This window comes from Poecile atricapillus, chromosome 3 (genome assembly GCF_030490865.1).
Source record: "Poecile atricapillus isolate bPoeAtr1 chromosome 3, bPoeAtr1.hap1, whole genome shotgun sequence".
NCBI classification, from domain to species: domain Eukaryota; kingdom Metazoa; phylum Chordata; class Aves; order Passeriformes; family Paridae; genus Poecile; species Poecile atricapillus.
The window spans coordinates 62,170,740-62,189,248 of record NC_081251.1 but is presented as its reverse complement, the minus strand read 5'-3'; the positions used below and the strand labels follow the sequence as shown (position 1 = coordinate 62,189,248).

The following is an 18,509-nucleotide window of genomic DNA, read 5'->3' as shown; positions in this document are numbered from 1 at the left end:
ACCTTTTTCCAGGCAAGCAAAATGACTGAAATCTTTATCACTTCTTTTAGTTTCTAAAATGCCACAGCTTCTTGCTAAGCTCAACAAAGTTGCCTTCATTTATTTGTAAGCTGCTTGAAGGTGTTCTTTTAAAGAATAATTATTAACCTTTCTATTTCAAAACCTGTTCTTATAGAAAGCATTTTTCACTGGAGGTGGAGTTACAAGGCAGTTTTTTTCAGTATGGTATAGAAGTTTTCAGGAGGTATTTTCTGAGGGAGGTAAATTGCCAGGGGTTGCAGGAAGGCCCTCTGCTCCTTCAGTTGAGATTGGAGCTCAACAGGTTTCAAACTTCATAGTCAAAGTAATGCTGGGGAGTGGCTGTGAACACATTGTGCCTTGCAGAGGAGCTCAGGGACTGGGTTTGAATCCTGCTTGCCATTCCAGGGCTTCAGTGTTCCTTCTGTGCCCACTGGGCATGGGGAAAAGGTCATCCATCACCTGTGGGATCTCTGCTTTGCTTTCCCTCCTTGGATCCCTGCAGCAATGTTATTTGGGGGGCTGCTGCATGGGAAGAGCAGAGACCCAAGCAAGCCCTGCCTGCCAGGATGGACTGCTCACCTCTGGGCAAACTCTTGGAGACACACCCTGGAGGTACCACCAGTGGAAACAGTGATTGCTCATTCCTTTGTGGGACACTGTCCATGTGTTGATTCATCGTTAGCTAAGCAGATGAATAGCCCTTTCTCTCCCTTGTTGCGTGCATCAGCAGCTGGGTGAGTTGTAGAAAGCCCAGGCTGAGAAACAGTCGAGTCAGGCAGAAATTGCAAGAAGGAATTTCTGGAGTATTCCTGTGGGCTTTCCTAAGAAATGGCTCGCTTTCCCAGGGACTGATGGAAACAGGCGTGCGCTCCGTCACATCATGTTCCCTCTCTAGGAAAACATTTGGTAGCAGTTTAAAACAGAAAGTTTTAAAGATCTTAAACAATGCCAAAGATGAATTTGGTGAAGACTGATGCTGTACATACTTTATTTGCAAGGATTTGGAATTTCCAGTGCTGCTTGGAGTTGCTAGCAATAGGTCCAGGTCTTGCCAGTCATATTTGGGTTTTTTTGCACCACCTATTTCATTTCAGTCAAGTTCTTATTATGGCACTCGTCAGCACATGGCTAAATAGTAAAGCTTTTGTGCTCAATTCATCTGTATCAACAAGGTCATGGCACTTGTAACCATAAAACTAAAGGAACCTGATAATTGCTAGAACAGCTTCTGTTTCATTTGTTTTTTTAAGTAATTCATGTTAGTGTTTTGTATCCCGGCTTGTAATTACTCAAGGGTCACGTAGCCTCTAAATAAATAAGGAATAATAGAAACATTTTTAAAATTAAAGCTACATTTTTTTAAGGGTTTAAAGACATTCTTAAAGAAAATACAAAAGACAATGAAGTGTGTCATTCCATACAGTTGGAGTGCCATCTGTCCGCATTAATCTGGCTAAAATAGGCTAAGTTATTCTTGTGGTCTGTATTGGGTTTTGTACAAAGTAAATAAATCAATAGATTATCTGATTCATAATCAGCCTGAATGCATCTTAATGGTAATTGGAAGGCTTAAAATGTTTCATTGGGCTATGATGACTACTAACTCCTAATTCCTTAGAAAAAGGAATGGTTTTCCTGCGCAGCAATGTATTGATGCATGCTGGAGTAACTGGGTGGGCTCAGGTGCCCCTGACAAGCAAACAGGCATTTCCTCTGGTGCTCTTTGAAGCTCTGTGTGCTGAAGCTGAGTACTGAATGAATACTGTTAGGCCATGTGGTAGTATAGTGCTGAAATGCACTGGGTGGACAGGAGATGGGGGCTGGTATTTTTTCCATTGGTCCTTGCTTTCCAGCTCAAGGGATGCTCGTCCAACTCCAGCTAAAGCAGTTCAGTTTAAACTGGCACATTAAAGTTGAAGCTGGCATTTTGTTTTAGCCTACAGAGAGCAAAGATATATTTTATGATTGCTTAAAATGCCAATGTCTGAATGGGAAAGTTAGAAAGGGACATGCTGCAAAAAAACTCATAGGGGCTTGTGGATAGCTAAAAATTATTTTTAAAAGCAACAACTGAGCAGGTGTCAATGAAAATCAGAAATCTGTGTTTCAAGCTATTGTCCTTCATTTTATACCTGGAGCTGAAACAAGAATGGTCTTTTTTGGTGTTTGTCCATACGCTCTTTAAGCAAAGAGGTTCTGATCTATGGCCAGCCCTCTTTAAGCATCACAATAATGCAATCATTCATTATTAACAGAGAGCAGAGGAGATGCGGAGGTCTCAAATACATCAGGAACAAGCAAGTGGGGAAATGAAGGTATCAATTATGTATCTGCCTTGCTGATGCTCTTACAGAGTAGTTGTTTTCCCCTAAGGGAAGAATCCGCTGGGAGAGCAAAGCATATTTTTAGTGCCTTCTCTGACAAGAAGATGATGTCTCCCCAACTGAAGCTTCAACAAGCCCCTTTCTTTAGCCCTTTTCCCTCCCAGGAGTACTTGATGTGCTGGTTAGTCCTGGGCTGGTGCCTGGATCTAAAAGGAGAGTGCTGCTGACTGTCCCACAGGGAGGTGTGATCCTGGTTTCCAGCCCTACCTCCACAAGTGACAAGCACCTGCGTTCGCTGTGAACAGGGCAGGCTCCAGCCCAGCATCTCAGTGCAATAAGCTGAAGGACAGCAGCTTTCTCATTTGTAATTTGTTCCAACTACAGGGTTTTTTTTTATTACCAGCACCTCACTTCCATAAACACTGACTCCATGGAAAGACTAAAGTAAAAAAAAAATCTATGAATATAGCCTCAAACCTTCATGAAGATGGTACTACAATTCTGCTGGGTTTTACTGTAGTGATTTACAGTGCCATCACCTTGCTTCATGGAATTACTGTTTCTTGATTGTGTTTTTTACACACTGTTTTTTAAAGTAAGACTGAATCCCATCACAGTTGCACAGACTCGTCCTTTGACATGAACATGCCCCTCAATGTCTGAGTTTAAGCTGGCAAAAGAAGGGCGACTGGGCTGCCATATGACAAATATGTCAGCTTGTGCCTGATTTTCCCCACCTTGGACCTAGTAAAGAAGGAGTTACAGGGAATAAAACAGCTGTTGGCTGTGTGGCTGGGGATGGAGAGGGTACTGAAACATGATGCAACTTGGCAACTCACTTTTCCTCATAGCAAAGAAGATGACTTAGACTGTATTAAGAATTATGATATTATACATACAGAATGATTTTTGCAGGCTGTGGTTTTAGAGTTGGCAAATTAGTATTTTGACTAAGAAGACTCTGTTTAATCATTAATAGGTTGTTCTGAGTATTTTGGAGTTTTACTATTATTGTTTATTCAAGTTGGTATCCAGCAACAAATACGAGCATTTTAAAGGCAGCTAAAAACCTAACTTAAAAATAAACACTGTTCTCTCTACAAAGACGGCAGATCTAAAAGCCTGTACAAATATTTGCAATGACAGCAACAATCAGAAATTTGCTGGTTGGGTTTAAAAGCGTTCTTGACCTCCCTGGCAGGATTCTGAGGCCAGCAAGGTCACAGAGAGAGACTATTTGCTTTGAGGTCGACTTGCACACATTTGGACAAGTGCAATATGCTGTTTCCTGTACCAGAAAAAGAGGTGTTGAAGCAGTGCCAGTATAGAAGAAAATGTTGCTCTTGAAAGACAGCACAATGAGCTCTGGACTGTCCTGTCCCAGGCATTTAATTACATGACTGATCAAATTGCTCCTAAGCTTTTGGGTATGTAAATGTTCTGTTATTCATAGATCAGGGACTTCTTGTCATAGTACTTAGGAGTGGGGAAGCATTGGGATGAGAGCTCACAAAAGCAAACCTGCTTTCAGATATATAAACGTGTTAACTGTGCGAGATTTGGTTAAAGATAGTGATAATAAAGGGAAAAATAAGTGTAATATTCCTGCAGAATTGTGTTTGGCAAGGGCACTGGATGGTCTGGAATGAGTTGGAGTGGGTTCCCCACCTTTTTCATGCTGAAGAGGAGAACAGCTGATGATGTTAGCACTTCAGGTGGTCATTGCTTCAGCACTGGATGTGTTGAAGGCATCAGAGCATCTCTCGCACCTGTTGGCAGTGAGCTCAGGTGATCACTTCCTGGCAGAAGTCTTCCCTCTCTTCACAGACCTCTCTCCCCTTCACTCCTGTTCTGTTCCTGCCCCAGCTCAATGCTACACTCTCCAGCTCAGTAGAAGGAACTGACTCAGTTTTAGAAGCCCAGACAAAGGCTATTTTTCTTTTGTCTCAGTGCAGTGATAAACGTGCAGCCTTACAAATGGTCACCAGTGTGGCTGGTGGTTCAGCTAAGGTTTCTGTTGTGGTGGTGCAAAAACAGAGGCTGAGATGACTGGAAGCCCACTAGTGTGGGCAGCATCTCTGTAAAGCTGTGCCTGTGTCCTGCCTCCTCCTGCAGTGGTGATGTCTTCTGGGGACACTGCCAGAGATGTATGGGGAAGTGCCTCTGTCTTTCCAGGTGTATCAGAGGCATGGCTGAGAGGGATCAGCAGCTGAGTCCTTTAGCCAGTGATGCAGAGTAGGTGAGTTAGCAGAGTAATCTCCTAACATCCTACAGCATCTCCTTAGGGGTGATGTACAGCTCCAGAAAGCCAGCCAGCTGAGACCTGTGACAGCCTCTAGCTGGCTTAGGGATGGAGAGGAGAGGAGCTATAAGCATCCCAGAGTAACTTTGGCCATGCTTTTACTGTCTTGCTAGGTTTTTGACTCGTAGTAAACAGTGAGTAGCTGGGGCCACCTGAGGGTGTGGCACACCTACCGCCCCATCTTTCCTGTCAGTCAGCTGGCACTGGAGATCTTTCCCTGCCTTCCCTTGCCTTAGCAGGTGCTGCTGCTAAAACCGGCCATCCAGGGGCTCCTGGGCTGTTTGAGGCAGATAGAGAGTAAATTGCTGCTGGGGAGGTGAAAACCAGGGCCAAAGGCTTCACTGTGACTCTCCTCACCCAGTTTTATCTCAGCATTGGTATGATACACCTATTAACTACTACAAAGGTGGTTGCTTTTAATTCCTCTTTATCACCACACAGGAGAGGGGCCACAGGTGCTTCAGTTTATTTTCACACTTCTAGCCAATATTTGCTAGGGAGAGTTACCGCTTGCCTGCAGCTAAAAAGATTTGTTGTAAATTTATTACAATTATGTTTCTCCCCCATATTAAGGCTATGCTAAGAAAAGTCAATAAAGAAATATTTCCAGTTTTGCAGTTCTGCTTTTCAGACATGGTTTTAAAATATCAACAGAATTTACTAAGATGAGTATATGCAGCTTACTATTAGGTGACATTACAAAATCATCCAAAAAATATTTAAAATGTGAATATAAATATATACCATTGTACTCCAAGGAGATTTATCCCTTAATATTCAGACAAAAGAAGCATTAATTTTCAATTAGCAGCTCAGTTGCTCAAAGTAGTTTGGTTGCTCTTTTATGTACACTGCTTTTAGTTGTTTTTTCTGTCCTCCCACATCTTTGTTATTGTGCCTGGATTTTTTTTCCCCCCTGTTTTTGTGGAGGAGTTGCTTTGACCTTTGATATGATGCTTCATATATCTGGAAAATGTAACTGTCTGGAAACTTTCCATTTGCTGATTTTTTTCTCAGGTATTGGGGTTGAGGAAAAAAAAGAATAAGCAACCTGAATTAAATCTATGATCCTTTTCCTTCTGGTTGGAGCCAGCTGTGTCCAGGGCGAGAGAGGAGGTAGCAAGAAGATTTTCAGCCAGATTGCTTTCATACCTGTGTAACAGGATGGCTGAGCATTTGCTTATTCCTTCTTCAGGAAGCTAGAAGTGTGGAAGTTAAACATGTTACTGAAGAGGAAAAAGAAGTTGTGTAGCTGTTTCAATAAGGATTGCATGCTGCCAAAATGTCAACAATTAATTTACAAACACGTGTTTTTGGGCATATTGCAAGGATAGGTCAGATCTTTATTTTTTTCCAGGACTTGGGAGAATCCCTGATGTGTTTTGATATAAGAAACAGTTGAGAAGAGGGGGTGTGATTGTAGAGGTCTGTCTGCAGTGCTCAATGTGCTGTAGAACACACCCAGCTCAGATGCCAGTGTAGATGGAGCAGACGAGCTCTGAACCATGAGGTTCCTGCATGGGAAGTGTAATTTAGAGGCTGGGTAGTCCTGACTGGCTGTGTTGCCTTTCGTATTTCTAGCGTCTCTACAGAGTGTCCTACAATCATAACTTTGCTTTTTTATTCTGTAGAGTTAACCCCTATATTATTTCACAATATAGTGAAAACTATATTGTGAAGTAGTGCTGAAGCCGGATGTTACAAGTGTGTTATGTGCATTTGGGATGCACTAGCGAGAGACAATTTGTGGCAATGATAGCCTGTAACCTGGCAAACCATCCAATAGCACTTGAGGTGGTTATTGTGACCCGGGAAATAAAAGCAACATTTTTTCCACTCTACCCCAGTGATGCAGCAAATATGTGTCAAACCCTAAAGTTAACCCTATTTTATATCCTTTTTCATGTGTAACTAGTAGGAAGCCCAGGTCAGGTCCCCTGCTTGCTTACTGGGGATCAGTGTCTTGTAGGACTATGGCATTCTGCCTAAGAGACAGATAGCTAAATAAGCTTTTCCAGGCCTCCAGCCAGTTAATCCCAGGTGTACAGCCAAGAAAGTGAGAACTAGAATAGGTACATCATTGTTTGTAACTCTGGTCATACTCCTTTTCTCCACACTGCAGAACAGAATAGTGTGTCTGAGCATCCCTCAGCCACACAGCTCTTGTAAATGTGGAGCCCTGAGCATCCGTGCTATGACTTTCAGGGAAGCACAGGCTTCCCTCTTTTCCTCTGAAGTGCCTGTGTAGCAGTACCTGTGCTTTTTGCAGAGCTTAGGTAGGGGCTCATCACAGGCAGAACAGAATGTGGTCTTCTGAGCTGAATTTTTCACTCTTGCCATGTTTGACTTTCTGCAGCAAGGTAATATTTTGCTTCTGGAAGCAGTGGGAGTTGCAGAACTCAGACTTGAAGCCCTTTCTGGACTTTGGCACTACTGATCCAAGTGTGATTCCAGCAATCCTAAAGGCATTTGTATCCTTGTAGAAACCTGAAGGTGTTCAGGCTGTCATCTCCATCCCTGTGGTTATCCTAGGAGGATTCCCTCTGACTCTTCCAGAGCAGCAGTCAGCATCCCTACGAAGTAGCCACTCCCCAGCCTGTTTAGCTCATTGCCAGCAGGAGGTCCGATTAACTTTTGGCAATATTGGCAGTTCCATATGGAAATTACCACTCTGCCGCCCACGTTTGAACTTCAGCTTTTTCCTTTCATTTAATTAAAACACAATCAAGTCAATTAGCTCACGACAGAGTTTCTCCAGAGTTAAACTCCAGATGTATGGCAAGGCAAAAGCATGCAGATGCCAATTCATTGTGCTGCCTGGAGGTAGATTATATCTCTCCCATTTACCAGTTTATCCACCATGGATTAGCTGCATTTTTTTTCCTTTCCAAGTAGAATAAAAAAACCCACCACCAGCAAAAAACAAAACAAAACCACCCTCAAAACAAAAATGCGAGAAAGAAGAAAAGATTTTACATCTGATTCAGGTCAGGAAAAATAATAATTTTCAATACTTATTGAAAATTACATTTATAGTGTCAGAATGACTTCTGATTTTTAATGACTATGTCAAGCCTTTTATCACACAATGTCTTCAAGTTTGCCAGTAAGCTCAAGGAATAAGCAGCTTATACTCTATAGCAAGTTGATGACTTGCTCCTAATTTGGGATAATAGGCAGCTGCAAAAACATGTTCATTTTTCTGGCATAAAAAACATGATTTCCAGCTCTGTGCCCTCTAGCAAGGTGGTATAGCAAATCATATCATAGTCAGAAGAGGTTTTGAGGTCTCAATAAACCAAGATGACTTTTGCAGCACATCCCTGCAAGGCAGCAGGGTGCAGTGAGAGGAAGAGGAAGAAAAGTTGTACTAGCTAACTGGTAATTAATAAGCACAGAAATTGTATCCAAATCCACATGTAAGGGAACTCTGAACTGGGGCCAAGGCATCTTGTGCTGCATTTCTCAATTCATTCATGGTTAGATGTGGCAATACCCTGAGTCACCTGTGTTCTGACAGGATGAAAAGGTTTTCCTCACATGCTTTAAGTGATGTGGTGATACCATGGCAACACTGCAAGAGAACTATTGGTAGTGAAAGTATTAGGCACCAGTGCTATCTTAGTGCCTTGATACCAGTGGAGCACTTGATTATGTGACCTTTTCCCTCTTGGTTATGTTGTCCAGTAATAGGAGGAGGATTTTTCCTTCATCTTGCTACTCTTAACCTTGCCAGTATGACAAGGATCCAGAGCAGAATTGCAGTACAGGTGGGTGAGCCTCGGCTGATGTGGGTGAGAGAAGGGATTGAAGCATAAAAGGTGCAGCATGGTGGTGGAAAGAAGAGATCTTGATGTTCTGCTGGTACTGTCTCGTACTTAACAGCCCTGATGTGAGAAAGAATCCCTTAAATATATGCCAGTGCCCCAGCAGGATTGGATCAGATCAGTTGTGTAGAAAGGTGCTGGTGAGGGGACTGCAGGTTAGGTTCTTCTGCTGGCTTTTCATTTTCCCTGCCAAGAGAAAAAATATACAGAAGTAAAAAATACAGAACATCTAATGTCATAAGTATAGTCCTCTTTTCTTTTGATCATGAGCTTCTTTAAGTCAAAGTTTTTTTAAAATGGTCTTGCTGCATTCCAGATCACAAGGCCTGGAACCAGCAGAAACACACTATTTACTTCACAGGAATTTATATTAGACTTGCTTGAAATGATCTGGTGGGTTGTTCTTCTGTTGCATTCTGCTCTTATAAAGTCAGTTGTAAATTCTTATCTGAAGAAAGTCTTAGCTTGTGCCAGTGCTGACATCTTAGTGCTGAAGTGTACCATGCCCTGGGAAAACTGTGATGATTTCACATGCCTGCCTCAGCCACACAGCATCTCTGGAGATCATTCACAGCAGGAAAGTGTTTCCTCAGCAGCTACAGAGATCACCGCTGCTTATTGCAAGTAGCCTTCCTGGGATAAGACATGCTCAGGCATCTCTAAGCATTTGTAGGAAAGTCAGGGTCATCCACAGACTGATCTAATCTCTACAAGTTTGAGGAGAGGCTGTCCTTTTTGTACTTTTCATCTAATTGGCAGCCCACATGGCACGATTTGGCTTTGCAGTGTCTCCGCTAGCCTTGTTGTTGGCCTTTTGCAGCAAGATCTCCTCTTCATGTGACATCGACGTGCAGGATCCATATCCTCACTTCTTGTCTTTCTTGTGCACCTAGCTGATCCTGCAGCTGGAAAGTCTTCACCTAGGGCAAAGGACTGGAATATGGTCACGTAAACTATGCAGGTACTATTGTCAGAAGTGTCAAAGTTATTAAAAATATTTATTGAAGGGCAATGAAGTGACTCACTGGCTTTTCGAAGATGCTTCAAGACACTATACATAAAAATAAAGGAGTAACAGAAGTCAGCAAGCTCCTTTAAACCTCGGCAAGCTAAGATGTTTCTTTTCCCCTCAGTGAATATGTATAATGTTTACAGTGATTAATAGAAGGTATATAAGTTCTCTGAGGTGAAAAACATACCACTTTATTCTTAAGGAGTACATGACCTGTAAAGCAAATAGTGTGCATCTGAAGCATCAGCTTCCTGTGGAGTGCTTCAAACAAGAGGAGTAATAACTTTTATAAAGATCTTTCCATAAATGCTCTGAAATGTCATTGCTGAAATTGTGGGGTTTTTTCTAAGTAGTTTATTAATTGATAAAATGTGCTAGCTTGTGAATATATATGTGTACACATAATATATGTGCTTTTGAATATAAATGAGTTATTTTTTCTAGACATATTACTTTATTTAGATTATTTCTAAAGTTATTCTGTGATATCTGGCTATGTTTATTCCTTCTTTTCAAATACATATTTTAAATGGGGAAATTGGTACAAGGTCCATGGATTAGTAAATTCCCAATTTTGAACTCACTAGATAAATCAACTCCTTGCCTTTTATTGTCTGCAGGAATTAATGTTGACATCTGTTTTCAAAAGTTTCAATCTTCCTGAATGGAATTATTGTCCATGAATTTAATGTATTTGCTCAGTTTGAAGCAGACAGATTTCTGTAGCTAGGATGAATATCATTGAAGTTAGCAGTTTCCAGCAGAAGGCAGAACAGGGACTGATGCAAATCTGTATTTCTCTGTGGGGAGCTGTTGGAGCCCTAATCCTCCTCCATTTCTACTGGTAGGCACAGGGCAAAAAAAACAAACTAGATGAGGTTTTTGTGAAAGTGGTCTCCTGCAATAGGCTGTACTCCATGGCTCAGGAGGATTTGAGAAGATCGGCATTCTAGTGCTTGTAAGACTATGCTGTCTATCACCAGGATGCAGGCTCTTCACACCAGTAGCCCAGCCTTTCTGAGCCACTGGAGAGAAGAGCATGGGTTTTGTCCTGCTGCCTCAAGGGTGGGAATCCTCTCACTCTGCTGAGCTGGTATCTCACTGCTTCTGCCAGTGAGACAATGCCTGGCTCCTGTCCCAGGACAAAACTCTACAGCCAAGAGATCCTGGTCTCACTTATGAGTATTTGGATTTTCTAGTGCTGATTTCAGAGAGAAACCAGGTTTCCACATCCCTTAGCACCATGGGAATCTCAACTGGGAGGGAGTCAGGAGGTTGCTCAGAGCTGGTCCTGACAGTAGGTGAGGTCAGTCCCAGAAGGAGCTTTGGAGGTTTGCATGGCTGAGCCTTCAGATCTTCCCAGAACCTGTTCCAGTGCTGCACTACCCAACTCCTGGTGGTGTCTTCCTTACCTCTTATCTGACTTTTCCTGGCTGCAAACCATGGCCTTCATCCCTTCTTATGTCAGCTGGAATTGCAAAGATAAATTTTGCTCTCTTGTCTTTGTAAATGCACTTCAAATAACTGTAGTTCTCACTTAGATCCACAGTTTCCAGCAGAGGCTTCTGTATTCCATAGAGGACTGCACTCCATAGGCAATGCCTGTAAGCTTGGACAAAAGTGAGATCCCTAATTTCAGGCAAGGCAGCCCCTGCAGGGCTTCTTGTGCTGCCCTGTACCTCTCCGCAGAGCTGCTCACTGCCTTTGGTGATCTTCTCATCCCCCCACCTCTCACCTGGCTTCTCAGGGTGTGTGGGGGAGCAGGTGCTTCATTTTAAGGCAGACTCCTTTGAAACCTCTCTAAGGTTCACCTTGTTCTCCAGGGCACCCAAGTGAGGAAGTTAATTGCTAATTTTAGCATCATAGACTTCAATGAAGTTATACAATAAATCTTCCTTCCCAGTACTTTATTTCAAAACATTGGAAATAAAGTTTCTTGGACTCTGTTTGCCTTACATCAGCTTTCTGACAGAAAAGATTTTTTTTTTTTTAGCATCCTGGATCAATTTAAAGCCTAGGACAAATATAGGACTCATTAAATGTCATTTGTCTGAGAAACAGAATAAGATTGCACCATGATGTTATGCGGCTGCATGTGTATCTTTTGAGCAGCTAGGACACAGGACCAGGATTCAGGAAGCTATTTGGCAAACATAAAATTAAGCACTTAAAAATTTTGTGCCTCATATTTTCCATCTGTAAAATGGGGACATTGATATTTCTTTATTTGAACAGCATTTCTGATTTAATGATCTATGATTATCATTACTACTGTTCAGAGTGGCATCAACTCTGTTCTGAATTGGTTATAATTAGAATGTTTAGATGAATGAAAGCAATTACAGAGCCTATATGCCACAAACAGTTAAGCCCATGATTAATTTTTTGTCTTAGGTAATGGCAGTTACTTCGTTGCTCATAGGAGTAAAATTCAGCGCATTGGAAGTGTTTGTTAGAACACTTTTAGAATATAGTTAGAAGGACTATAAATGGAAGGCTTTAAGAAACCTGAATTCTTAAACAGAAATAAGTAATAGTAGATTTCTTAGGGTAGTTTATTTTAACTGTATGCTACAGCATGTTGTGGGATGAGTCTTAATTTGGTTCACGAAACTCAAAGTTTGGCCATGGATGCTAAGTATTGGCTTTCATATCAATCGATATGTGTTTTGCAGAAAAGAAATCCTTCTTTAAGTTTTGGCTTCAGTTCAAAAGCTTATTGTTAAATACGCTTTGTTAATAAGAAGCCTGACTCATGGCAGGCTGTGATGGGAAGGACTGATTACCAGGGATATCAAACAGAACTGTTCCCATTCCACTGCCAGAACAGTTATCTTTAGAGTTTATTTAAGAAAGGATTCACTTTACCCAGAAGAAATAGTTTATATTTTCACATTGCAAGGGTTTTGTTCTCTATGTGGTGATAGCTAATTATGCAACTTGACCAAGGATTGGAAAAAAGTCACCCAAACATATGTTGGAAGAAATTCTCCTGTAGTGATAGAAAACCACCGGACTGTGCAAATACACCAGATGACCATCATGAGAAGCAAGTTCTAGACAGCTGCAGCTGAGGTGCTGAGAAGCAGTGAAGCCTAGGGCTGCCTTCTGGAACAGGAAAAATCCATGTTCATGCACACACAGCCTGTTGCAATCTGGCAGTGGAGGAGTTTAGCTGTTGGGTACTATTTTGTTTTCCATCCTTCAGTTATTTTTATTTCTTTCCTTTATATAGTTGATGGTTTGGACAAGGCTTCAATTGCTAACTCAGATGGACCAGCCCCTGGATCCCAAACTCCCCCCTTCAAGAGGAAGGGCAAACTCTCCAACATTGGCAAAATCTTTAAACCTTGGAAATGGCGGAAGAAGAAGACCAGTGACAAATTCAGAGAAACATCAGCAGGTATGTCTGTGACCCTTTGGTGGCAAATAACAGAAAACACTGTGATGGTTTTGCAGGATAATATTTGAAAAGCTCTTTGAACTTGTTAGATGGCAGGGATTATTTAGGCATGGTATTTGACATACAGAAAATCAGTTTGATCCTTGTCAAGGGAAAACTGAATCTTATTCAGCTTCTGTCTTGAACCCATCACCTAAAATACACAGCTGATTTGTTTACTATACATATCCTCAAATATATTGGAAAATCTCTCTGTATTCCTGGTAGTCAGTGACTTGAATTATGAAAAAAACCTTGCCTTTGTGGGGACAGAAGTTTGGGGGAGAAGATGTAGCCATGCCCAGCAGAAGAATGAGGATCAGCTCTGCAACCCCTGCCTTCATAGAGGCTGCTCTGCCCCTTCACTTCCCCACTGACAAGGCTGGAAGGATGGCCTGAAATCAAGTGCTGTGATTGAATTATATTCTGTCTGAAAAAGAGGGATATTGAAGGCTGGGATTTGGTTAGCCAAACATAGTTGTTTGGGGCCGCCTGAGATGCTCTGGGGTGTCCTGGCTGCTCTCCCAGGAGGTTTGATATCATATTTGTCAACCCTGTGCAGACAGCTCCAAAACCCTGGGGCATCTGAAGTGGCTGTAGACATCCATGTTTAGTGAAACTGAATGCCACTCTGCATATATGTGTTTGTGTGTCTTTGTGTCACTGCTCTAGCCAAATTTTCGCTACAAAAATCCCAAACTTCTGGTTTGGGATTCAAGCATTTGATGATGTGGTTTCCTAAACTTGAGTCTAATTAGAGTCCAGTGAGCTTCTGTGAGCTCTTTAGATTCATTGCCACAGTGCAGGCCCTCTATCTACTGTCTTCCAAGGCTTTGGGCAATAAAACCAACACTAGTCTCCTAAAGGGTTTTCAGTAGGCTCCCCTGAACTCTTGGAAGTACAATGCTTGACATTTTTAACCCATACCAATCCCTGACAGTTACAGCAGCAGGCTCTATGGTTTGAGAGTGAAACTTTTAAAACAAACTTTATTTACACAAAAAGGAAAAAGAAGCCATTTTCTCTGGTGTCTTCATCACTCCAGATGACAGCTGAAGTTTTGAACAGATTGCTGAGATCTTCAAATTCTTCTTTTTTTTTCAATTTTCCCACATACCCTGCAACAACCCCCCCCACAGTTTCTTCTACTACTGCAATCAAAACTAAATCCCCTCAGTTTGATATCTTCTTCATTGCTTCCCGCTTCCTTCAGCTTTCCCAGTACCGTTTTTTACACTTTTCCCAGTACTTATTATTAAAGCAAAGCTATTTCTAGTTAATGACTCCTGAATGTTCTGCAGCTTCTCCTGGACAGGTATGTGATTTTATATGCAACAAGTTCTTCAGAGTAATGACCATGCACAAGCTGTGTATACAGAGATTCCCTGAACTTTCACAACCTATTAACATGTGTTAAATTGTTATACCATTAAATAATAATGCATGTATCATTTTTCAGTTATTTTTTTTTAAACTAATATCTGGTGAGTTCATATTAAAGATAGCATTTCTTATGTTGTACTGTCTGTCTTCCAAGGGCCTGAATTCAGTCTTGCAAGAGCATGATGCATCAATTCTTATAATAACAAGGCAGAGCATGTGTTCATATTTCTTTTACAAAAGCAGGAAATAAAGCACAAAGAAATTAAGGTCAATATTTTCAGAAGTGCCTCCTTAGATTTAATTTCTTAAAATTCTACTTAATTTTCTGGTCTTGTTCATGATGTTCATGATGTTGTGGTCCCTCAAGACACTGATTTACTTTTAAACTGTGCATGGGATCACTTATGTTTGTGTACGTGCCTCATGTGAGGCTGCAACATGAATTGAGAAGTAGCTTGAATTGCATTCATCCTGCCTTAGATGGTAATTTCAGGGATGAATAAAAATAGTTTTCTCCATATTTCTTGAGGAAATAGACCCAGGACCAGTGGAGACTGAGAAGATGCATTTTCATGGCAAGTTGCTCCTCGTTGCTTGCTTAGTGACACGGCAGAAGTAACTTGCTTATCTAACTTGAGAAGGAAATGCGAAGACTTCCGTTCAAAATAAAAATCCCACAGGATATCCTCTTCCTCACACTAGTGAATCAGAGGTGTATTTACATTTCCAAGTGGGGGCTGTGTATGTGCCTGCCTCTTCTGCAGGAAGCCCATTTCCTGGCCTGGGACCATGGGAGAGAGCACAGTGACCCTCATTTATTGCCAGTTCTCTTAGCAGGGCTTCAGCATGGTCAGTCCACAGGCAGCTGAAGAAAGGGTTTCTTCCAAGACAGAACATAGGCTATTGGAAGGAACTCTCACTACTTTCTCTGGGTTTTCAATAGGCTCTTTGAAATAGGTTCATGCTACGGCCTTGCCAGGACGTGTGCCATGGACCGCTTTTTGTCCTAGGAGCAACTGAAAGATGTTCGTAAACAGAAAACACCACAAACATCAAAAAAAATTAGGGATGTTTAAATGTTAGATGTTAATATCTGTTCCAGTGTGGGAATGATGGTTGGAATTTTTCCCTTTAGCAACGTATTTTCCACACTTTATCTCACAAAGTCTATTCTTTGGGCACTGGCTGCATGCTTTTTGCCTAGAGGGCTTTCAAAAGCAAGGAAAAACAAACATAAAATGTCAGCATCTCAAGGGTTTCTCTCCTCTGCAATGTTTTGCTGTGAAGGAAAAGGCAGTGGTTTGTGTCTTGGCACAAAGTAGATGCCACTTCAAAGCTTCACTGCAAAAGTATATACAGAGAGGGATCAGAAGGCAATTTTAGCTCTTACTAGGTCAGAGAAAAATTAATAATCAGAATTCTCTCAGGCTTCTCTTAGAAGAACAAAACTAAATACTGGAGAATATCCAGAATCTCACAGCACTCTTCAAGTTGAAGAATGGATTTTAAGACTGCCTGAGGTTTACAGCTGCTGACCATCACTAAGCAGTCTTTTTTGAGGGGATGAGGAAGGGGAGAGAGAGAGAGGAGCTGCTTTTTGAGGTAAACTGTTCCCATTATTAGAGTTACTATTATTTGTATTGGGCAAAAAAGCAAATATTTGTGAAGAGAAGTAAGTTTTACTGGAGTAAATGAGAGCTGCTTACAGTACAATAAATTTACATCCTTTTTGATTGTTACACCTAAAGACAGGGTAAGGTCTGATTCTGACTGCAGCAGGGGAAAGATTTTGATCTGTAATTTTCTGATTCTTCTGGAGCATGAGACTGGAGACTTCCTGCCTGCCTCACCTCAGCCTTCTTCAGTAGGTGAGGACTCATAACCAGTAACCCTCAAAGTCAGGACGTATCTCTTTGTAATCAGTCTCAGGGTACACAGATGGAGAAATTGTTCTTTCCTTTTTATTACTGCTTAAAGTTATAAACAGTATGTTGGTGTTCATGTTGAAATTTTATGTATATATATATTCATACCTTTATAAATACACATATATTTATGTATCATATATATGACAGACATGTTGAGATATATATATTCACTTAGATAGATGTATATTCTTATATACATATTGCAGAAAAGATTTGTACTGATAGCATCATTTGGTCACTCAGCCTAACTGCACAGAGTTTTGAGAGTCTCAAACCAGTCTGCTGAGCTAATTACTTTTGACTACTGCTATATTTCAGAAAGCTCTCCTAAAATTATATAGTTACAAAGTCAAGCATTCAGAAGTCAGGAAATGTTTGAATGATGGTGCTGGGTGAGAGGATGGTACTAAGTACTTGACTGTGTAAATCTAAAATATATTTCATAATCTAAAGTCTGCAACAAACCATAAATTATTATGATGAATCCACACTGACTAAATAGCACCCAGTATAAGTTCCTAAGCTGACAGACTACTCATTCCTCTTATACAAGGGGACATATTTTTGTCACTTTGATTCAAATTAAGATTCTGCCTTTTTCTTTGTAGGAATTAAAATTATGATAGTAGTAGGGAACACTAGCTTGATTTTTTTATGTTCTTTCCATGGGCCAAATAACGTTTAAAATAAATTATCATTTCAAGCTGAATTAATTGAGCTTAATCAGTTTACATAAAAACACCAATCATAGCTAGCATTATAGAAGATAGAGGACTGGGACTTAAGCTTCTTATCTGTTCACAAATTTTCTAATGTGTGAAATGGAGATAGTTATGTCTCAGGGTTGTTATGAAACCTGTGTAATGTATGAAATGCTTTGAGGTTTTTTGGTTGAAGTGTAAAGGGTTCGTGCCTTTTAATGACAATTGGCATTTCCCATGATAATTAATTCAATACAGTTGTTAATTCAATGTTGTAGAACTGAAAAAAAAAAAAATCCTGAAAACTAGAGACATTGATGGGGGAAGGTCTGATTCATTGCTCTTAAGCTTGATGGAAAATGCATTGTTGTTTTCAGGTGGCATTGAATTGTCCACAGATATGTAAGAGATTTCATTTCACTGTCCCCAAGAAAACAGAGGTAAAAAGGAAGCAGAGAGAAAAAAAGAGTGGGAATTAAATAATATTTGTAATGCTGAAATACTAATAAAATAATATTTACAATGTCAGCAACAAAGCAAGCATAAAGTGTGTGCATAAGGTGGTCATCCTTCAGGGCTGTGTCAAAGGAGATTTCACCCTGCTTGTGAATGCATCTGGTCTCTAGAAAAACCAAGACATTCCATCCATGCCTGCCCATGTAGTCCTCTGTCTTCATGACCCCCCATCTCTTTTAAAACAGTCTTTGTGGGACTGCTTCCCTACCTGAAGAACTCTTTGCAAGCCTAGGGTGTGCTCCTGTGCCAATGTGTGACACATTTGCAAGGCTCGTGCTTTAAAAAATACAGGGGAGAAACTGGGAGAGCCTGTGAATAATTTCAGTGTGGGACCCAAGGCAGCCTAACTTGATCAGAGTTCAGGCTACCACACTCTCCCAAGGTGGCTGGCTGGTATTGAGAGTATTGAGAGTCTGCAGCCACACTCATAGGCTCCTTTATGCTGTCAAATGTGACTTGAATGCTGCAGAAGTTTGACCTTTAGTGGACAGATCTCTCAAAATACCTGAGTATATAGACACAGATAGCTTATGTGTTCTTGAGCCAGAAATGCTTGCATATGTGAGCTCTTGATCTCACAGGCATGAGTAGCTGGAACTGGACTGGTCAAAATGTTTACTCCCTCTGGCTCTTCTGCCAGGATTTGATGCCATTTTGATGGGGAAATGCATCCCATGTTGAGGAGTTGCTGAATCCCTGCACTTTGCAGTGTGAGAAATAAACCTGGTACTGTAAATTCAGGAAGCGCGGAATCCGAGGGACTTTTTACAAGAGCATGTAGCAACAGAACAAGGAGGAATGGCTTTAAACTGGAAGAGGGCAGGTTTAGATCAGATGTCAGAAAGAAATTCTTTACTTTGAAGGTGGTAAGGCACTGAACAGGTGGCCTAGAGTTGTGGATGCCCCATTGCTGTAGGCATTCAAGACTAGGCTGGATGGGTCTTTAAGCAACCTGGGTTAGTGGAAGGTGTCCCTGCTGATGGCAGAGGGGTTGGAATGAGATGATTTAGGGTTCTTCCAGCTGAAACCCAAATTCTATCATTCTCTTCAATA

General features: G+C 41.2%; 1 protein-coding gene across 3 annotated transcripts in view; it reads left to right on the top strand.

Moving 5' to 3' along the window:
• Positions 1–18,509, top strand: part of PHACTR2 (phosphatase and actin regulator 2) — a 72,216-nt gene that overhangs the window by 14,312 nt on the left and 39,395 nt on the right. For all 3 annotated transcript variants that reach the window (XR_009277184.1, XM_058834937.1, XM_058834936.1), the window contains exon 2: positions 12,722–12,889. Coding sequence is in view for 2 of the 3 variants with exons in the window: in XM_058834937.1 (XP_058690920.1) it covers positions 12,722–12,889 (168 nt within the window). In the remaining variant the exon portion in view is untranslated. The remainder of the gene's footprint in view (positions 1–12,721; positions 12,890–18,509) is intronic.